Source organism: Tauraco erythrolophus, chromosome 2 (assembly GCF_009769465.1).
Source record: "Tauraco erythrolophus isolate bTauEry1 chromosome 2, bTauEry1.pri, whole genome shotgun sequence".
Taxonomy (NCBI): Eukaryota; Metazoa; Chordata; class Aves; order Musophagiformes; family Musophagidae; genus Tauraco; species Tauraco erythrolophus.
In genome coordinates this window covers 121,907,181-121,930,556 of record NC_141466.1, presented here as the reverse complement: position 1 = coordinate 121,930,556, position 23,376 = coordinate 121,907,181, and the positions used below count along the sequence as shown (strand labels likewise).

Genomic DNA, 23,376 nt, shown 5'->3' with positions numbered 1-23,376 from the left:
ATCTAAGAAATTCCCAGAACAACAAACCTGATCTAAATCCCTTAAGTCTACATAAGGTGGGATACTACAGTAGGAACAGACAAAGCAGGAGTCTAAGAGAAGAGTTACAGCAACGTTCACCTGTGTGTTTGCAAAGGAACGATTACAGTACAATATATTTGAACCTTCCTGGAGTTTGTAGACTGCACTAGGAAAACAAGTATATTAACCTCATTTGGCCTTAACCAAGTGAGTCCTCATCCCCTGGGACAAAAGGCGTTGAAGCCACAGTCAAATTAGTACCAACACTGCTTTTGAACTGTACTTCTGGAGTACAAACCTGCTTTAGGCTTGTGTGCCTGATGTTGGCATAAAGCAATTTTGCCTGGGGAAGACAAATGGAAGTGCTAGTCATCAATAAAGCTGCTTAAAACTAGTTTCCCTCAGTTTCTTAAAATAGGCCTTCAGGGTTTTTTCATGTTGTACTGTCAAATTCTGCTAGCTACACAACTAAAACATGCAAATAAAGTGCAACAGACTACTCTTAGCCATTATGTGATTAAGCATCTTTTAATGTTTTATTGACAAACATTGTAAGCATAACCAGAGTGAACAGTATATACTCGGGAGTCTGTCCAGTGACAGGCTTGAGTCACTGAACTACTGGATCAAGGAGAACTACTGGTATTCTAATTTCATTTTCAGTTGAGCCATAGGATGCTGAAGTGGTCACGGACGAGGAGGCGATCCAATAGTGCCAAATTCTAATCAAAACTGAGATTGTGCGTTAGTAGCCAAGGCCGAGGCAAACAATTATTCTGTATCATACACAGAAAGCAACTAGTATTGAACGGAGAAAGTTTGGTCAACAAACTAGTTTTACTTCTTCAATAATCTTTTTGCTAATAACTCAATAGGCACAACAGTACCAGTAAGCATATCAACTTTAAAATGCACAATTGCCACAGACAGTTGACTTGAATACAGTGATAGTGTTTGGTAGCAGACTTAGAGACGACTTTTAGATTCTTCCACTCTTAAATGATTTTGGATTTCCTCATTGCCTAGTCAGGCACTGGAGAGGAATTCCACAGCAGTCTCCTTCTCTTCAGTTAACTCCTTAGCAGTCAGATCCATCTTCTCACGAGAAAAATCATTAATAGGAAGACCTTCAACAAACTTCCAGGTCTTGTCCTGTTTGAAAACAAAAAGCCCCTCCATATGAGAACAAGCTTCACTTGGTCTGCATGAAGGAAACTTCACAGTGTAAGAAATAAAGTTTATAGCCTTAAAAAAACACATCAGGCAGAAGTGAATTTTGTTTTCAGATAACGAATACAACTAGCACCACCTAGTCATGTCAGATTCTACTTTTGTATCAGTACTTAGTTGACAACTACTACAGAATGATTAATAATGGTCTCATCTGTGAAAAAACTGCTAAAACGCCCATGTTTCAGCAACTGCAGTCCCACACTAAAAGCATAGCCGTTAACAAGCTTATCCAACAGTTCGACTAGGTCTTGGAGAAGATACTTCAATTTAAACACAGTCTGGTTACCTTGATCACAACAGGGAACGAATATAGCAAGTCTTCAGGAACACCATAAGAATTGCCATCAGAAATTACTCCCATGGAAACAAATTCCCCCTGAAAACAGAAGAGGAAGGAATAAATACACTTTTTACTGCTAGAAGCAAGCAAAATTTAATTTCCAATACACTGCATCTCTTCAGTGACACACTTTATTCCAGAAAAAGACAGATTCTTTCTCCTCTCAACACACACGCACACTGGAGGCCAAAGACACTGGCATGTAATCAAAGCACTAGGCAAACAAGACTTAAAGATTAACATCTTACCGCTGGAGTGCCAAACCAGATGTCCCTCACATGATCACAGATAGCTTTGGCAGCTGACATTGCACTGGACAGCTTCCTAGCCTTGATAACAGCTGCTCCACGTTGCTGAACAGTCTGCAATTAAGAAAAAAACCCACTAAATTGTAAAGCAGCAAAATCATGGCTTGGTCTAAACACTGTTAGAAAAGACTGCCTTACATTTAATTTCATCAGTCAAGATCTAGTTCTGTCACTAACTGAACGTGGCACGCAATCCAGAAATACAATCTAGAAGAGTTTTGCAAGAACATAATGCAGTATTTCAGCAGCTGGCTCATTTCTTAGTACCTGCTTTACAGCCAGCAGCCCACCAATTGCTCTCATACCAACCAGATGTTTCAAGCTTTTGCCACCAAGAGACTTCATGTATATCAATAGTGACAGATGTCTCAGAGCAACACTGGGAATTAAGGATTTTGCTGTGTACCAACGTGAAGTACTTGCTGGTCTCAATCCTACAATATTTAATGAATAAAATTCATTTAATTCCTGAAGATAGTTGAACCTATCTCCCTACACTCAAGCTTACACTCAGAAATTTTTTACTTAAGAATCGCATTTCTTAGAATTAGAATACGTTCTTAAACTTTTTTTTTATCCTTCTTTAATATCTTTTGGTAAGGCTCTATGCCAACCAGACTGCAGCTAGAAAGCAGGAATTATGAAATCTCCTTATCTTTGGCAAAGCATTCAAGCATTGACCAGCATTACCATGTACCTACAAGGTCAAACCAGTATCCTACCTTGGCCAAGTAAGATATAGAACAATCAAACACAAGGACAGCTTTCTGCTTACACTTCAGCTCATGAACTTTGGCTGCCAGCATACAATCATTTATTCTGTAGCAACGAATGTCAACTGGAATAAGCTATATGTAAAACCGAGACAGGACAGAGCATGGTCGTATGACAAAACACATCCTTAGTCCCAAACTAAGGGTGCCTTGGCTCAGATACAGTACCTGGCTGTCAGCATGCCAGTAACACCACAATACCAAGCAAAGTACCACTACTGGGAGTCATGCTCACCGAGGGCTTCAGTAATCCTGTTTCACATGATATTGCATTTAGGCAGCCTGTGCTCTTGAATAATTAATACTGTTATTTTATCTTAGTACCCTACATTATTATTTATTACTACCTCACATTAAAACATTCACAGGTGTTTTCTAGATTTTTCAAATTAATTCTCAGAAATGCTGCTGACGAGGCCATAGAGTTAGATTTGGAAAGCGTGCTTATGTGTACTTGTGCACGCGTCTGCGAGGGAAAGGCTGCTGGGCTTTTTGGTTTTTGTGAGTGGGGAGCAGCAAACAGAAGATCATCCTACTTCATCTGCAAAGCTGCCCAAAAAAGTCACCGTAGTGACCTGTCAATGGTGCTTGTGTGCCAGATGAGTTGCACCTAAACTAAGAATAAAATTATTTTTCTTGAATCATTTTAGCACTCCAAATGGCTTTTTCTAGTAGTATTAACATAAGTTTCATAATGCCTTAAATTTTTCAAGAGTAAGTAACTGATAGAGACAAGCTATCTGAAGATGACTTATTCTAGTGAGGTAGGAAGAACTGCTTCACTCAGTCCGTCATTTAGACAGTCTACAATTTCATACGAGGTTAGGAGAAAGCACAAGCACAGAATGACCATTTAAAAAAGCTCCAAGATCTTACCAGGATAAAGTCTCCCTTCAGCCAGCTGTCGTCTTTTATAGCTTCATAAACTCCAACTTCCTTTCCTTTCACATTTACCTTCGCATGGTTAACATCTGGATATTGAGTGGAGGAGTGGTTGCCCCAGATGATGACATTCTTCACATCATTAGCAGTCACACCAAGTTTCAGAGCAATCTAATGGAAATTAAAGATGTCTGTTGTATTAACTTCAGCCTCTCAATTCACAGGCTTCTTTGAAAGCGTTGCTCTGTTGATATTGAGCAGAGGCAACAGAAAGCATTCTGCTCTGAATCGGCCCTTTTTACCTGAGATTTAGCTCTGTTGTGATCCAAACGAGTTAAGCAGCTGAAGTTTTCCTTTGGTATTGATGGGGCTGACTTTGATGCAATCAGGCAGTTAGTATTTGCTGGATTCCCAACTACCACAACCTAAAAACAAAAAAGGGGAAGGGGAATGTGGAAAGATGAAGAAGCTTTTTCTGCAAAACAGCTCCCTTGAGTGCAATACATGGCTTTGCCTTCAAAGAAACTATCAAAAGTTAAGTTTTCTAAATCTCTTAGTTGTCTTCAATAAGATTTTTTAGTATGTGCGTTGTTCGTAGTCATCGAGTCTTTTATAACTGCACAGAAAAATATTTTCTAGCTAGGTACCTTCCTTACAATTTGACATTCAAACGTGAAAGAGAACAAGACATCTAGGGAGATCTGCACACTGACCCACAGCCTGGCTCCAAGCCCCACGCTACTAGATACAGGGAAAGCACAACACACACGCGCTAGCGGGCACCTTCTAAACAGTTCCTAGACTGGCTGCCACTCCTTTATGTAATTGCTTTATAATTAAGAAAGCCAGAACAGTTACTTATCTCAACATTCATAGGCAGTTAGAAGTAAAATATTGCCTGAACTTCGATCAATTCATGACTATGGAAAACTGCTTTTTATTCATCCTTCATCTACTAATGTGCCTCAAATGATTAATGTCAAGCTCCACATACTCTCAATCACACAAGCCAATCTGCAAACCTCCCTTTGTATTTCCCCTTTTGAAAGTGAGTTCAGTAAATTTTCCATTACTCTGCAATAGTTACATTGATAGTTTTTATTCCAACTGTATGAAGAAGCAAACACACCTTTAGAAGCAGTAGGAAGTTCATCAGCAGAGGAAGCAGACATTAAAAAGTCAGTTACAAAGCACAGTAGGAGCCTGGGTCTGAAATTAAGAGCAGTAGGAGAGCAGCCACATGATCCCATTAACTGTGCTGAAGGAATCTGAGAGGGAACAATTAAAAGCTTCCAATGCTCCAAAGACCAAGACCCAAACAATCTAAATAAAGCCAATTTTTTGTGCAACTGTAATTCCATATTGATACTGAACTTCAGGGTCGTTATGTTAAAGCCACAGATGGATATGAAGTAGGCAGCTGCATGTAGATAATTTAGCTCTCCCAGAGAAGAGATAACGAGCAGAAGACTGCTTTTGATTGTTTTAATACAGATTTATTTATTTTTCTTTTTAGAATTGCTGGTAACCAGTTCAGAGTATCTGTGGACCACAGCAACACGACCTAAGACTTATCTTTTTCACCGAATGAAGTAAGGACTAAATCATCTACCTATTTAAAATACTGTATCTCATCTAACCTTGACTGGGGTATATTTTCCAGGGCTTAAGGAAAGGGATGCCTGCACTGAGTAGGCTCCTGCTTGTGTGATATCCTTCTACAATATATTTAGATCTCCACATAACTCAGCATTAATTTTTAAAAGTCAGTTTCTATATTCACCTTGACACTCTTTTTGGCATACTTGTCCAAGGCTGCACCCTGAGACTTGAAAATTTTCACATTTGCTTTGAGTAAGTCCTTCCTCTCCATGCCCTCTCTCCTTGGCATGGAGCCAACCAGAATTGCTATGTCAAGGTCTTTGAATGCAACCTCCTCCTTGTCTGTTGGAATGACCTCTAAAAAAGGAAAGGAAGGGAGAAAAAAAAATCTTAGTAAGATAAATACTCATGTCAAAATGTTAACCCCGAATATTCTTTGGTTCATAAATAGTGTATAATCTGATCTGACACCACCACCACCTTCCCCTTCCAAAAATACAAGTATAGTCATTTGGCCCTAACTCCACACCACAGATTAAATACTTGCTACTAAGTGGTTTATATACACAAATATTCATCTAAAGCTTTAGATCTATATTCTGAACACACAGGAGAAATTTATGGAAAAAGATACCTTCCATGCACCTCTAAATATATATACATATGTATATATGCTGTTCTTCACTCTTACAAAAAATTTTTTAGTGACAAGTAGCAACACAAATGAAGTTTTCCTCTCTCTTTAACAATTATTCAAACCAAAGAAGTTTTGATTTATACAACAGCTGGTAGCTACACATTTGGGTTTTTTTTAAAGTACTGTAATAATTAGAGTAGTACCTACTTGCTCCCTTCCTTCTGCTTGTTTAGACTATCAGGACTTAACACGTTTACACAACTTGATGAGCGATTTTTCAGTTTGTGACTTTATGCAGAAGAAAGACTCGAATTTTTTTTTTACTTAGTAAAGGCATCTAGGCATATCTAAAGATAGAACGTTGTTTTACCACTAGGCCAGAATACAATGCATAAATGCAAGCAGTATCTGGCAATTTGTTGCACATGCTGACAACCCAGGATTAGATGATATAAACCAAAACCTGAGTATCTGCGTAGTCAGTTCTTTACACAAAACTCGTTTGATGACAACCTTCCTAGCTTACAGCCCAAGTTAAATTATCTTCCACAAAATATAAAACCAAAAAAGGATCATCTAATATTTTCTTCTGCTTAGCTTCCTCCCAGCTACAGGAACTCATAAATGCAATAGCTGTAGTAGAATATCTTGCAGGTATTAGAAAAATTTCTTTTGGTCACCTCTCAGCAGCGGTAAAGCACAGTCCTGCAGCTCCATCACTACACCTTCCAACACAGTCATCATGGGGGTGATATCCAGCAGCACGAGAACAAGAGGCTGTAAAGAAAGAAATGTTTTAGTGCAAGGTGGGTGTAATCTGTTTTTAAAAACGAATTTGCCTTGTTATCTTCTAGAAACTGTTATCTTGTGCAAGACTTATAATCCATTTACAGAAAACTGAAAAAACTTCAGCATGACCATCAACTGAAAACTTGCATAACATAGCAGGACTTCATTCTCTCCACTTACAGAATAAATTACTCGCACATTGGTAAACCATTCTGAGTCTCTACAAGAAAAGAAGTCTCAGGGACTGTAGTCCTGACATTAGCTTACTCATTACCACGCAGCAGAGACAAGTGATAATTCAGTGCAAGTGTTACCTGTTCTTTGCCGAAGACATCTCCCTTGGCAATGCTGTAGAGCAGAGAGTAAGCAATCTGCCCGGCAGCTCCGGTCACCAGGACTCTGATAGGTTCACCCTGCAAGAAAGTTACAGAGATTTACCCACAGCTGCACAGTGCAGGCTCACACCATTGGAGAGCGGTAAAAATGAACGGTTACTACAGAAATAAGGTGATGATTACTTAACCTGGATGAAAGCATGTGCCTAAATATGGATCAGGGCCAGCTCCTGGGATCATACTTCTGTTCTGCTAGAACCACCAGCAATTTCTCTACTTGCTTTTACAGAAACAGACCACCCGTGCAAAAATATCCCTAAGAATCGCTCCTGGAAAAGCTTCCAAAATGCCAGGAATGACAATTTATTTGAAAAACTTTGCATTCCTTTTAACAGTGCTGCCTTTTCAGCATAAGCTGTTACAACATATCCTCACTCATTAGATTATCCATTCACATTTCACACTTACACAGAAGTTTTATGAGCTGCCATGCTTCATCAGTGTTCAGATTCTTTCAATTTTGAGGGCTGTTTCCACCAAGCATTTTGAAGGCTTACTCGCAACCAAAGACTTACTGTACGCCAGAAACCAAAGACTCTAGTGGACTTAAATCTACAGCCTCACTAAACTGGTATGCAGGAATTCAACAAATCCACAGACAAAAGCTACGTTATGGACCAATACAGACACTGACATCCATAACACAACTGTCCATTGTCAAACTGACCCAGAACTCCAAAAGCCTGAGAGGAAACTGTCAACGGGTTGCTGTATTGCAATTAGGGGAAAAAAACTTACTCTATAGCAAAAGCCCCTTTTGCTAAGCAGAACCAGGACTTGAGGCACTCCAGAGATTACTTACTACTGAAAATATGAAGCTGAGAGAGTTGGGGTTGTTCAGCCTCAAGAAGAGAAGGCTCCAGAAAGAACTTACTGAGGCCTTTCAATACTTAAAGGGGGCTTACAAGAAAGATGGGGACAAACTTCTTAGCAGGGCCTTATTGTTGCAATAGGACAAGGGGTAATGGTTTTATGACATTGGGTACATTTAGACTACATATAAGAAATTTTTAACAATAAGGGTGGTGAAACACTGGAACAGGTTGCCCAGAGAGGTGGTAGATGCTCCATCTCTGAAAACATTCAAGGTCAGGGCTCTGAGCGACCTGACCTAGTTGAAGATGACCCTGCTCAGTGCAGAGGAGGTTGGACTAGATGACCTTTAAAGGTCTCTTCCAACCCAAACTACTATTCTATGAAAAGGGAAAACATGCCAAAGGACATTCATAACCCAATATTTTGTAAGTCTGTTTTTTGTATCTCCCTTTTTCCCTAGAAGCAATAGGGCTGGGGCAGATTGTGCTAGGTCAGGAACAAGCAGACTCTAACCAGCCTGCTGGAATACCATGCCCATTTTTTTAAATAATTAAAAGGTGATCGTGTGAGTTACAGACAAAACATCTTCCAGATTCAATTATGTCTGAAGTGATTTAATTGCATATTGGGCTACATTATGAAAAGTGTAGCTTGCAGAGCAAAGCCAGGCATTTTGCTTAGTGCTGGTGAAGTTGCAGCTGGAATACTGAGTCCTGGTTTGGGACTCCAAGTTCATGTCCTGTAAGATGAGGCTGAGGGAGCCAGGCACGGCCTGAAATGTAGGGGATAAGGGATGATCTAACAGCAGCCTACTACAGCTTCTAGGATTGTTACAAAAACAACACTGCCAAACACTTCTCAGTAGTGGCAGATGGCAGAACAGGGGGCAATGGCTACAAATTGAGAGAAAAATTCTTGATTAGGGTGGCACTGTTGCACTAGAACAAGGTACCCAGAGAATCTGTGCAACCTTCATCCTTGGTGGTTTTCAAGACCTGGATGAAAATACGTGTGTGACATGATTTAGCAGTGGCAAAAGCCTTGCTATCAGGCTGGACTGGACAACCTCCAGACTTGGAGCAAGAAAGAGGTTAGACCGGCTGACCTCTAGAGATCCTTTCCAACCAACACTTCTGTCATAGATATTTATAGAAAAAACTATCTGGGGATTTGAGTGTATTCTCTCTGCAGAAGTGACCAGTCAAGCACAGCTGCATCAAGCTGGTATTAGATAACTATAAAAATGAGGCCATCTACCCCATTTTAGCACATACTAGACCAAATAAGAGCCTAAGTGATGAAGCTGAATTCCTGAACTCACAGATTTAGACCTCAACATGATTTCGCGTTTGCTAAGGGAATGATTCTTTAAATACTTGGTTAAATGGCTACCAGTTATGGCGTTGAACCATATTATTTTCTTTTGAACTTGTCTAACTGTGAGTCTCCTTCCTCACACCTCATCAAAACTCATCGAGGAGGAGGAAGGAGAGCAGACAATTGATTCTCACAGTTTTAAACCTCAAAACTAGATTTGATGCACTATTTTTGAGCAGGGATGTCATACCCTACAAATGTACCATAATGTCTGAATGATGACGGGCAGCACAGATTAAGACACGTATCAGATTTTAAAGCCAGCTTTTCAGTAGATTTTTAAGGAGAATCTACATTTTATTTACATGCATGGAACAATGAATGCTCTTTTAAGGCAGCTAATCGTATTAGTTTGGAAAATAAGTACTGGAAAGTTACTGTGCTGCAAAACCTTAACCTGACAAAATTCCGTATCAGCAGCACATAAAAAGAGATTTCGTGCCAAGTATGCTACTCCAGAACTCACCCAGATAATGGGAGAACATACTTTCTTGGAATTATATGGTATGTGAAATCGATTGTGAATTGATTTCTGAATTTCTAGTGAATGGAACTAAGATGTTAAGAAGTCAGGCTTTTTCTCCTTTCCAATCTGTGAGCCCATCTAAAGTGGTGTCACAGAAGGGAGAAAGTCAATGAGAACTTTTTTCCACTATATGCATTTTATACGCTAATCTGATTTAAACATTAAAAAAAGTCAATCTATCCACTAACATCATGGTGAGTACTTAGCATAACAGGAGAGGGAAGGAGTGGAAGATAAAAAGGCAATAAGTAGAAGTTTCGTGGGGTTTTGGTTTTTGGTGGTTGTTTTGTTTTTGTTTTTTTTTTTTTCACTGAAACAAACTTAACATTTAGCTTTGTTAAAAAAAAATCCTTCAGTCATGACTCAGCTCTAACCTCAAAGAAAAACTATGTTTGCTTACTACCATCCTTCTTGTTGTCCCCATTCTGAGCTAGAGGAGGGAGGAATAAACAAGCTAAAATAAAGTGAGGAGTACTGCCTACTTGTTTTTCCTCTCCAAACTTTTGGTACATTAGATTCACATACAAGCTTTCCTCGAAGCCCCTTGCCCCTGCACTATTTGTGAGCAATTAGTATCAAATAAGTTTTCATGCTCTCTCTTGATTCCAGGAGCTAGATTAACAAGCCAAAAATGTTGTGCTTCTTACAAAACGTAGTAAACTCTCCCTGGAAAACTTACATCACACATAAAAATCAGTATAACTGAGTATCTGAGGCTACTTTTGGACATTGGATGTTTAGAGAAATCAGTAGCTCCCCAACGGATGGTGTATGCTCCACACATTCATGTTCAGACACTTTAATCTGTGACTTGGCTCCCATAAGAATACTTTCACCCTGTGGTAACTACAGAGGTGACCTTTACTCACTCTCAGGTATACAAGAACTAGAAGACAAATTAAACAACATCTAACTGAACTATTTAGTTTCAAAGCCTTCCCCAATTCACATACAGGCGATGTACAGTCAAAAAGTTTTCGGAAACTGAAAGAGTAGTAAAACAATGCTAAAAAGGAAGGGGGTGGGGTGGGGGGAAGTGAACATTGCATCCCCAGATACTCCTCTCCCTCTAATTCAGCATGCAGGATTTCTCTCCCTCCTAAATTATCACAAATAAAAGTAAAGCTTCCAATATCAAATGAGAAAACTGTGGGCTTAATGCCCTCCCCCTGCATCCACTTTGGCTTAAGAACTCAGTGCCTAAATTATCTATCTCTGTGATCAGTGCTGATATTAGCTGACCTAAAATATTAGTGCCATACATGAAAAAAGCACTACACCACAAAACTGATTCAGGAGGTTACAAAGGTAAGTAAAAGCGTAACACAAAATAACCCACAATCTTATCAAATGTAGGACCAAGAAAATCTATGTCCTGTCTACACAAATGATGGACTTTCCATCACTAATTACAGTTATAAAAGACCTCTATAAACGTTATTACTGGTAAACTTAATTATCTGTAAAACATCAACTTAATGTTATTCCTGAATATTAAAGCCAACTAAGCTATCCCACTTTGCTTGACAAGAACACTTTAAATTAAACTGTATCTCCTCAAAAGTCTAAAGCCTGCCTAACAAGCTTTCCCTTTGCTCTTGCCTCTTTCAAGCAAAGTTGTGCAAGCAAACTTTTGCAAGCCCAGCAGCGCTGTGGTTCATAGACTGAATTCCACAGGAATTCTTTCCTTAAGAAATGACCTTGAGACAGGTGCCCTCAAACACTTTTTCCATTTCATTTACCTAACAGCAGTTGCATCAATAGACACCTGATTTTGTTTCAGAAGTTTAAAGCCTTTGTCCAACACCAAATGCATAATAAGAGTAGTGAAAGTAAGATAAAAACCAGTGACATTCTAAAAAGTCTGAGCATCAAAATAGTTTCACGCCACACAGCAGTTCTCCTGCAGATAAGCAAATCCATGGCAGCCAACGTTTTCAAAGCTCAAGCACAAACTAAAACTTGCTGTCTTGTGGTCACTCCTGAAAATCCACATTTTGAATAGAAAGGATGGAAAAGTAGGATAGGCAAGATTTAAAGATTTTGTTTTTTTTAGGGCAGAGCTGAAGTAATAAGCCATGTTTCACGGCATGCAAACATATTTTCTATAGCAAAATACTAAAAGTAAAGGTTTGAATAACAGAATATAAAGTCTAGAAAAACATGGAGACGTTTTCATAATTAGAAAGAAAAGCAAGGTCTCTGTGCGAGCTTATGTGTGTGCATATACACACATGCCACGGAAAACCAAAGCACTCCAGTTCACCTGTGTAACCTCAGGGCAGGACTAGGAGGGCTCCTTGACAATTTGGAGAATGTACATAAACAGCTGGATTTCTGACAACAAGCAGGGATGAAACGAGAGGAAATCATTTTACAGGCACTTCCCCTCAAGCTAACACAGAATTGCTCCTAGAACCTTTAACATCTCATGAAATTAAGGAGCAGGCATTCTCATCTTCCCGGAGGCAATGTCGACAACCACGGGGCTCACCGAGGAGCCTTTTTTTAGAGAAAGGCGCAATTAAACCGCTGAAGGGCCCGCAACAGGGCTCCGCTCCGCCGGGGTGACCCCAGCGGGACCACAAGCTGACCTCCCCCGCACGTCAGGCTGCACTTGCTCCACGCCGAGGGGAAGACGAAGCAGAGACGACGCTAGGCCGGCATTGCCGGGGCCGACAGCGACCCCCAAGCCCCTGGGCTAGAAGAAGGTCACCCCGGCGCGTCCTCCGCGGGGGCTGAGGCAAGCCCCGGGCCGCCGCCGCCGGGCCCGTTTCCTCCCAGGGGCCAAGAGCACCTCCAGGCCACCCCCCGGGGCCTTGCGGCGGCGCCGCAGGCAGCTCGGCAGCAGAGGCCGCCCGGCAAGGAGGAAGGAGAAGCCGGCGCCATTTCGCAGCCACCTCCGCCTGACAGGAGCCCCCTGCCCCAACCGCCCCGCCAAGGGGCGCCGCCATCCTGCCCCGACCGCCGCCTAAAGGAAGGGCCACCGGCTGGGGTGAGCGGTACCGACCATGGCTGAGCGGAGGAGCGGATCCAGCAGCCTCGAGGTCACCTCCACAGCGCGACTGCAGCCGCGACAGCGCTGCGCTGAAGTACCGCGGCAGGGCGGGGCGCGCTCGCCGCGCGCGGCCGCCTGGGAACTGTAGTCGCGGCGCCCGCCGCCCCGCCCGGCTCGGTGCTCGCGAAGAACTACAACTCCCGGCGTGCCTCGGGGCACGCGCGCCTCTCCCCCGGGCGCTATTGGCGGCGTGGCGGCGGTTACCCGCCCGCCCTTGACCCATTCATTGAAGCGCAGGGCGAGGGCCCGGCAGAGCCGCTAGGGGGCAACAGGCGGCTCCTCACAGTGCGCATGCGCTCGAGGGAGATGAGGGTGCGGGGGTAGCGGCGGCGCGGGATTTTCGGTGTACGCATGCGCCAGGAGGGGCGGCCGGCCTCGCGCGCCTTCTGCTGGGGTGCGGGCAGAGAGGCGCATGCGCGTGGGAGGAGACCCCCCCCCGGCGGGAGACGTCGGCCGCCGCGAGAGTGCGCGTGCGCAGGTGGCGGTGCTTCAGTGGTTGCTAGGTAACGGGGGCGCGGGGAGCGGCGCGCGCGCAAGAGAGAGACCCCGGCCCTGGCGGGGGCGCTGCCCGCGCCCCCCCTCCCGCCCCCGCCGCCCGCTCCGTCTCCTCAGAGCGCTCGGTGGGTTCGGGCGCGCGGCCTGGCCGTGCCCTTCGCTGGGGTGGGCAGCCCGGCGGGGCTGGGCCGTCTCCGGGCGCTGCCCGCAGTTCCCACACCCACTCCCCGCCCTCCCGGCGTTGCGCGGCCTTAAGCCGCAGCAGCTGAGGCGGGTGGGGGTGGGGGGTGGCGGGTGGCGGGCAGGGAGCTTCTCTCCTCAGGCCGAGCCCCTGGCGCGGTGAGGGCGGGCAGAGCTTTCCCCTCGCTTTCTCCGCGCCGCAGCCTCTTGCCTGACTTTCCCTCAGGCCCGGCCTCCTTCTGGAAAGTTGTTTGTGAGCGGCCGCGCGTCCCGGGAGCCCAAACCTGCTGCCCTCGGGTGCTGCCTCTGGCTCCCGCTTCTTTCCGTGCTTCCTCTCCCCCTGCCGCCCGGGGCCCCTTTCTTTCGGTCCTTCGGGAGAAGGCGCGTAGCCGTACTTGGGCTTCGCAAAATCCCGGGAGCTTGCGCTTGGCGGTTTCCTTTCATTCACGTGCAGTGGGGAAAACTGAGGGGTTATCTGTGCTATTCCGCTGTTAAAACATTGCGACTACGCTAGTGATCTAGTTTAGGCTGTTAATTTAGTTGTGTTTTGGATTGTTGGCTGAAGTGAAGCTTTTTGGTCTGTGCCTGAAGTGAGGCGGGTATTGGCATAAATACCTCAGCGAAACGCACAGATTCTTAAACCGTGTCGCTGTGCTATAAAAGAGAGTCTTGGATGGCACAGTGGATTGTTTTTATCCTCAGATCCTGACAGGATTCCTTACGGGACGAATTCTGTAATTCTGTAGTTTAGTTAAGTCTTCAGTGAAGTCTCACTTGTCTGAATGTTTTTCTGCAGGATGAGTTTTAAATCTTACTCTAGTACTTACAGTCGATTGTTTTGTGTGTTTTTTTTTTTTTTAAATAATCTGAGCAGCATGTGCTCTTAAGCAATTTCTTCAGTCCTCAGACAGAAATAGTAAGTTACTCCTGTAGGGCAGTGGGTGTAAACCAGAAATATTTATGCTTGTCATGCAAAGTGTTCTCATTTTAGCGAGTCTTGTTGCTAATCGTGCTCATGCCAGACCTCAAAACTTCCTCTGGTTTGAGCACGTCTTTAGCTGAACCTCTGACAGCTTCTGCAGGACAGAAAACTGCAGTGTCAGAGGTGAAAAGGTACGGTCATACTTGGTTAATGTTAAATGTCAAACTATACTGATGTATATCAGTTAATAACCATACATTTTTAATATGAATGAAGACTACCTAAGTTCCCTTCTGGGGATGAATTTGAAAGCCAAATAGCTGCAAGCAAAGCTGAGGTCTGGCTTGCTGTGAAAGGTAGAGAAGCTTGCTAAGTAGAAGGGAGTTTGTTTTCCAGTCAGATTATTCCAGAATGTCTTAAGACGCTTTATCCTCGTGACTAACCTTTTTCTTATCCACACATCGTACAGACTTAATTAACACTATTTACGATTGTTTAAGATTTAAACGTACCCAAAACCTGATGTGGACCCACGTAAGGTAATTTCCACTCAGCATAACTGGTTCAGTTTAAATGGATTGCTTATCAATTTTCGGCTAAAGCGGTGTTATGTATTGGTTAGTGGATTTCAGTTGAGCTAATCAAACTTGCTTCTGTAGGTAAGGCTCCGTTTTCATTCTTGCTCATTTTTTTTCCCCAGCTTGTGCTCCTTGTATTTGTTGTTGAAGATATCAACGTGTTTGGTGTTGAAAGTGATTTGTAATGAACGTGGTGCAGAGCTGTGTGTAAATGCTTGTCAGAGAAATGTATATCAGTTAATTTTAAAACTGTTCCTAGTATAATTAGTCCAAGATAGAGCTAAATTGGTTTAAGACTGTCTGCACTGTCTTTTGTGCTGATTTAACTAAAGATACCTTGAAGTTTTGCCTTTTATGATTGTGGTGTAATTTTTAAAGTTAGCGAAACTTAACAATTCTTCTGTTTCCGTCTTACTTGGCTTACATTTTGTTTCTGCTTGTTAAGCTTTAGTATCTTCCAAGCAAAATGTTAACGTATGAAAATAAATGAAAGATGCTTTTGTTTCCCCGTCTGGTTTTTGCAACTCCTTTTCCTGGTGTTTATTAGTTTTTAAAATATATTCTTTGCTTCTGATAGAAACCTTTCTGGTGGTGTAGGAAGTGTTGGTTCTTGGTAGTGCTTCTCACACTGTTAAACCATGCCACTGTCTTCAGAACATTGAATTCACCGTAGGAGTTTATAAACGTACAGTGTTCGAGTTTCTGCAACCCAGCCTTCCAAATCTCTGCTCTTTATCTTCAAGAAATGTGGTGTATTTGACTTATTTTTGCTAATTTATTAGTCTTAGCACCTTTTCAAAGTTTTAGATATTTTTGTTCTAAATTTAATGCTCTTTTTGCCATTAGTGTTGTCACAGTCTTCGGATTTCCTTTGGTTTGTTATTGTCTCATAATTTTCTTGCCCATCTTGCATCTTACGTTGCCAGTATTTTTCTGAGATCATAAGGTGTTGGTGTAGTTTTTTTAATATTCTTTAATGCTTCCCCCAAGTTTTATTAGTATGTGTCTTTTGTGTAGCACTTTAAGCCAAAGAGCCACATAAATGAAAACATATTATGTGCAAAAGAAGTAATGTGTGCATGTGGATTGGGCTCTCAGCTAATTCTTGAAATACATTTTACAGTTTTTGCACAAAAGATATTGAATTACTTGGAAATTGGTGTAATAAAACAACATGCTTAATACTCAAGATGTTTTAATCTCCATTTTGCAGGGATTAAGTATTATTTTTCAATGCAACTAGTAGTTTTGAAGGGTAGCCTGCCAGAATTCTCTCTTAATTTTTTTTAGATTTTAAAATGGATTATTCTCTGTTAACAGCTGGCTGTGTTCTTTAACTGTATTTTGGACGGGATTTTCTTTTTCTTCATTGACATCTATAGAAATTGATGAATTTTTTTAGGTAAGTTTTTACACCTAATTTTCAATAATTTGTGAAGTTATCTTTTTACCGTCTCCGTGTATAATACAGTTTTTCTTTTATCTCATGTATTTACTTACAATTTTTAATACAAAAACATGTCTCTTGTAGCTAAGTGTGTGATATAATTAACATTTAAAATGTTTAAGTTTATGTAAAAAAAAATAACTATATTATGACTGGTTTCAATCCTAGAAATAATAGTAGAATTTAAATGGTTTTAGAAGCCTCTTCTGGGTGTGATCCAAGGAAATAATAATAAGGGATTTTTCAAAAATAAAATAAAGCATTAAAAAAAATACAGAAATGAGATTAAGAGGATCGAAAGCTGTTTTTAAAAGTATATGAGAAATCTGTACTAGAGTTTAAAAATGACTAAGATGTAGATATAAGTGAGAACAATTAAAATCTTAGTTTAGAAAATGAAAATAGATACATTTTCATTAAGAATTTAATTTTTATATGTAATTTATTTTTTTATATTCCTAATGTTAATGTCCAAAACTAATTCTTCACTGTTCATTTTGAAACTTCAGTTATGCAATACTGCATAGACACTAAATGGTATAAAGAAACTTGTGTATCTAGAAATTCTATTTATAACTGTTTTCTTTTGCTGTGGTTCAGAAAACTTTCTTACTTAAAGAGAAATTTTACTGTCTATGCAACTGCTTTCATTTTATCTTATGGCTTAATTTTTGCTTCTTAATACTTTAGTTGGGTTTTTACATAATTAGAGGCAATTAATCATTCATTGATTGCTTATACAACCTTTAGTATGTTTTTCATAGGTAGATAGGATGCCATGAAACATTCTGCACACGTGTGCCTACTGACTATGAAGAGCCACAAATGATGTGTAGCATGCTTGTAATATGTATTAGTAATCTTTATGAACTATTAATGAGTCAAATCTTAATAAAAATTGTGACCAAAACGTTCTTTTTTGTTTCTTATTTCGAAGTAGGTTAATAGTACAAATACCTATTGTGCTTTTGCCAGAGGACACTGTAACAGTCAAAGCCTTCTTTGCTGTCTGTGCATAGGTAGATCTCAGGTGCGTGGTCTGGAGCTTGGAGGCCTCTGATGCCTGGAGTACAGTTCAGGTATTGCAGGGCTCTGTCACTAACTAGGGATTGTGGTAGCACAGTGGCTTGATAATGGCAACCCCATTGTAGACAAAGCAGAGACATTCTGGAAGATCTATTGTCATCTACCATCTGTGAACCACTTTTGCAGGATTTTGTTCTCACGGTCCTTAGAAGTACAGGGCATAGATAATACCTGTTCCAAAAAAAAAATCCCAACCAAAAAAAAACCCAACAAAAAACAAACCAAGGCAACCAAAACACACACACACAAAGACTTTGGTATATTGGCTATAAATTCAGCAAAGCTAATCTCTGAATTATTACAAAGAGAACAGAAGAACTGTGTTCCTGGTGTATGAGAAATAGCCTTACTGGAGTCTCTTTTACCTTAACACAAATCTGTCTTTTTCTTGGTTGAACAGACACTTTGTGACAACAATGTGTGGATCTTTTACTGACTAATGTCAAGGTGCGGAGGAGGTTGGTTGTGACTTCTCACTTCTGAATGAATTAGGTACTTCTTGCCATGGTAGGTGAACTGAGGTGGTAGAGATTTTTGCCAACCCTTGGAAGATGGGAAGTGGAGAGAGAGGATGAGTAAAAGCGTCCTTTGCAAACAGGAGAATGTCATGAGTGTGACAGAAAGTGCTTCTCCATATTTACTGTCTGGCTGTTCCGCTAAGTGGATTTCCAGACCATAGAAGCTAAATGTACATTTGTGATGAAAACTACCACTCCGTCGTCTGAACATCATGAATTTAATTAGTTAATTATTTTAAACACTTGCATTGAAGTACATCTAAAGATATCTTTTTCCATGCAGACTGTATAAAATAAAGCAATTTCCTTGGAAAATGTGGCTTCCCAATTAAAATGCAACCAGAAGAATGTTAGATTAGAGATTCCTGTAAAAAGAACATCACCTATGGATTGATCATAAGAAGTGATGCATTTCCTTTGTTCATTTGATTTTTGGAGTGTTACAAAATTGTTGGATCGACAAGGTGGGTTTTCAAGGTGTATGCATTGCATTGCTTCTTTTTGAGAAATCCGAATGAAGATTGTACCAGCCTGTTTTAATAAGTTCCTGTTCAATAAAATTAGCAGGTTAATGTGTTAGCTGTAAGCATATGAGTAATTGAAAATCTGCATTTTTTATGAACATCTAAAAATTACCTTGGTATTGTGCAATAGCTTCTTCATTCCGTTTCCTGTTGTTTTATAAAACCTAGTGAAAGTGTAGATGTGTTTTAAACCCAATCAGAAGAGACAGGTTGGTTTTCTAAGGAAGAAATGACCTGTGTAACAAGTTCTACAAAATCAAACCTCGTAATCTTAAATTAGTTCATTACAACGATTTTAAAAACCAACAAAACCAATCTGGATGCAAAAAATAGACTTAAACATCAAACTGATGTCCTTGTAGGGTTTTTGAAAATGAAGTAAGCATTTAGTCAAGTGACAAAACAGCTTCTACTGAAAATAAAAGTTTGCGTTTTCTCTTAAAACAACTTTCTTTTGCGCTTGTTCATGATAACCTGATAGTCAAGGAATAACTATTGATGCCGGAAGTTACAAGCTATAATGGTTGCTTTCCATTTTTTTAGACTCAGTGGAGGTGAGTGAAGCCATCTGCTTCCTTTATCCATCCTTTCTGTGTCAGAATGACTGATGGATGCTCTTTCATGCCAAACCTGTTGCATAATTACAAGTGCTGTTCTCATTAAGGTTATGTCTGAATTATGATCACATGGTTTGCTTAAAATTTTATTTCAGCTTGTTTTACAATATCCATTTGTATTTTTTTCTGTATTTTCACATAATTAAGTTGGTAATAGCTGCCATTATACAGATTTAATTGTTCTCCCTTTTTTACCCCCAAGTATTGAATGGGGATTTTTTTTTAAATATTTAAAGAAATATTGAAAGAAACTATCAATAGAAATTTCTGGGGAGGGAGAATGATGTCTTATGATGTTGACTTCTGAAAGTTGTTTAAAAACTAACTCTTTACAGAAAGAAAATACGGATAAATTTTTATCTTAATGACATTCATATGTGAAACATAATTTTTAAAACATGGATTTATCAGTAATAAGCTTAAGAGCAAACTAAACACTTTGTTTCCTTTATGGAGATTTTTCTGCTGCTTCACAGATTCATTTCTGTATCTGGCCAGCTTTTGGAAACCTTATCCAAATTGATTTTTAAGCAGCAGCAGTCTATGGATCGCTTTAGCGTTGCTTATACTACTGTCCATATTCAGAGTTTTCACTGATCCTTGAGGAAAGAAAGAAGAAATTGTATTTATTCATTCTGCTCAGAGAAACATAAGTACTTAATTTCTGCATGTGCTTGTATTCAATCAGTTGTACACTGTAAGGCTGAATTGTCCCCGAATCTTCATAGTTAAGTGTAGGCCCATGAATCCAGCAGTGTGGAGTCTACTGACCATACCCACACTACATAACTTTGAGTTTGCTGCATCTCCAAAACATGCATACGTATATTTTTGTTGGTTTTTCAGTTCAGAGTGTCAACGAGGGTTGTGTTGGAACCCATGAGAAAGAGTTTCTTCCAGCATGAGACTGAGGATCAAGGTTTAAAACTTTTGGACATGTCATGAAGGCATTTAGAGTTGCCTTATCTGCGATGGTGTTGAGGAGTTACTTCATTTGAACTCACCATAGTCAAACTTCTAAAGTAGCAATCCAAGCTATTTTGAGGGGAATTGGTAGGCTTCCTGTAGGAGAAAGCCAAGGAGTGAGTCTGCGTGTGCCCAGTATGACTGATAAGGGAACCATGGCCACGGACCAAAATTGGGAGCATGACCACTTATATTGTGGACACAAATGATGGGAAAGAAATTAGCTGCATCGTTGGATGAAGGAGACTTCTGCAGGAAGTAATCAAGGAAAGGGAATCGTGATTAGGGCTAGTCTTTTTCTGGTTTGTTTCTAGAGTGATATAACTGTGCCTTTTTGTTAGTTTTATTTGCAGCCTGCCCTTACCTGTGTTGATAAACTGTGGTAACGTGCTAACACATGTGTGGTGGAAAACACGGATCTTAATTGGATAAAGGCTTTTGAATATTTTGGGTCCTATTGGAAAGGTGTTATTCTTGACTGTATAGTAGAATATATACTTTTAATATAGGCAAACCCATGTACCTTTATTTCAGGACAGGTAATCCCATTTGTTTACAATAATGGGCCAGATACTGTTTTTCAAGTTGCCCGCTGTCTGACTTAGGAGAATATAAAGTATTGCTTTGAAATGGCCTTTTCCTTTTACAGCTGCCTGACATCCAGGGTCTAGCCTCAGTGTATTAGTCAAGGGAGCTAGAAATGCACCACAGTTAAATTATGGGTTTGTATCTCCAGGTGGTGCTTGAATTCATGGTTGAAGACTGTAGAAATTAATTTTGCTAAAGCAAGAAACAACAGGACATTAAGCTACTATGCCAGCTTTAGATGTATGCTTCAAAAATTTTTTTGCTGCTCGGCATTATTCAGTAATCTTTAACTCAAATTGCAGGAAATATTTGAAATTCCATTCTAACAATATCCAACAGAGAATATTAAAGAAGCATTAAATTTCAAATGCCTGAGGGAAAATGTTCTCTTGTAACACCGTGGGCATTTGGATCTCACTAGTATGTGCAGTATTATAGTCTAATATTATGCTTTACTTGGTCTAAAATGAAAGCCCAATTTTAATTCTATCTCCAAAAACTTGGCATACTGCAGTGAAAAATAATTTATTTGAATGTTGTTTTTTAATACATTGCAACTAACTTTAAAGCTTCCTCATATAAGACTCCCACTATGGCTTTTTGTAATCTGACTCTTTCATTAGAACTTCAAATATACTCTCAAAGACTTATCTCAGTTCTTTCATTGCTAATTTGCAAGTTATAAGATCCCAAAGTTACCACAGAAGTTTTTGTCATTCTATGCAATTTTTCTCTGAAGATAAAACTTTAGAATACCTTTGTAAATGTGTAAAACACCAAAACAGAGTATGAATACACTCTTAAGAGACAAGGCAATAAGCAAATACAAAATGGAGTTTAATAATATATTTACACAATTCTAGTCTGGTTAATTTGGCAAACCCATTAGTGAACTTAACTCAAAAAGGTGCTGATTAAACCTGTATGTTTTTATAACCTATATATGCCATATGTGATAGCAAAGCTATTTCAGAAGCGAGTCACCAGCTTCCACGATTCCAGGGAAAGAGCAGAAGAGGATTTCTAAAAGGTTTAGAAAATCTCTAGCACGAATGTGTTTGTTCCCATATGATTGAGTGTCTCAGTATTTGACAGAGCAAGGGCAAGTTGGAAAATTAAGATCTACAGTCTTTAGAGAAGTAGTAGGGTTTTTTCCACCTGTAGCTGACTTTTTTCCTGGTTGCACTTTTGACTGATTTAGACAGAGTAGCGTCCAGGAAAACGTCGATACTGGGATATTTCATACCTGCTTAGAGTTTCAGAAGAAGCAGGGTTTTTTTAACAATAGTAGGCCAGTTGCCTGTGACATTGAACCTTTGTGAATTGCCTGACAAATCAGATTTGGGGCGGGGGGAACGTGATTTAAAGTCTTAAAAACTGCAGAGAGAATTTGAAAGAACAGCATACTCCAGATGGTTTAAGATGCATCATAAATGCAATTTAATAAATGGTTTTGCTCTAACAGGTCCATGTCTTTCCTGTACTGAGGACCCCAGATGTGAACACAGTACTCCAGATGTGGTCTCACCAGAGTGGAGTAGAGGAGGAGGATCACCTCCCTCAACCTGCTGGCCACGCTTCTTTTTATGCAGCCGAGGATACAATTGGCTTTCTGGGCTGCGAGTGCACATTGCTGGGTCAAATCTAATTTTTCACCTACCAATGTTCCCAAGTCCTTCTCTGCAGGTCTGCTCACAATACGTTCATAGAATCATAGAATCATCTGGTTGGAAGAGACCTTCAAGATCATAGAGTCCAACCATTTGCCCTGCACTGTCAGGGTCCCTAAACCATATTGCTCAACACCAAATCTACATGGTTTTTAAACACCTCCAGGGATGAGGACTCCACCACCTCCCTAGGCAGCCTGTTCCAATACTTCACAACCCTCTCTGGAAAGAATTTTTCCTGATATCTAACCTAAATTTCCCCTGGCGCATCTCTCAGACTGTACTGGTACTGGCGACTGTCCTGACCCAGGTGCAGGATCTTGCACTTGGCCTTGTTGAACTTCATGAGGTTCACATTGGTCTGCTTCTTGAGCCTGCCAAGGCTCCTCTGGATGGCATCCCGTCCCTCAGGTGTATCATTTGCACTGCTCAGCTTGGTGTCATCTGCAGACGTGCTGAGGGTGCACTCAATCCCACTGTGTCATTAATAAAGATATTGAGCAGTACCAGTCCCGAAACGGATACGTGAGAGACACTGCTTGTTACTGATCTCCATTTGGACATTGAGCTGTTGGCTGCAACTTTTTGGATGTGGCCATCCAGCCCATTCCTTATCCATGGAATGGCCCATCCGTCAAATCCATATCTCTCCAATTTAGAGGCAAAGATACTGTGTGGGACCATGTCATAGGCCTTAGAGACGTGTAGGTAGATGACATCAGTTGCTCTTCTGTTGTCCACCATCACAGTTACTCCATTGTAAAAGGCCACCAGATTTGCCAGGCACAATTTGCCCTTTAAATAGGCGTATGGGCTGTTTCTAATCACCTCCCTGCCATCCATGTGCCTTGACATAACTTTCAGGAGGATATTTTCCATGATCTTACAGGGCGCAAGGTGAGGCTGTCACACAAAGCAGAAAGGTGAATAGGAACCTCCTGTGACAGTCATATTTTTTTGATAATTTTTAGATACTGAAAGAGTTCTTTTGTAAATGTAGTTAATACATTCAAACTGAAACAAAAATT

General features: G+C 40.7%; 1 protein-coding gene across 1 annotated transcript; it reads right to left on the bottom strand.

Annotated features, from left to right (window-relative positions):
• Positions 1-552: 552 nt before the first annotated feature.
• MDH1 (malate dehydrogenase 1) lies at positions 553-12,790 on the bottom strand. The gene is made up of 9 exons (XM_086630985.1): positions 12,710-12,790; positions 6,900-6,998; positions 6,477-6,573; positions 5,341-5,516; positions 3,860-3,982; positions 3,552-3,728; positions 1,843-1,956; positions 1,541-1,630; positions 553-1,173 (listed from the first exon to the last, which is right to left on the bottom strand). Exons 1-9 carry the CDS (start codon positions 12,710-12,712, stop codon positions 1,048-1,050), a joined length of 1,005 nt encoding a protein of 334 aa, XP_086487111.1. The 5' UTR covers positions 12,713-12,790; the 3' UTR covers positions 553-1,047.
• Positions 12,791-23,376: the final 10,586 nt, after the last annotated feature.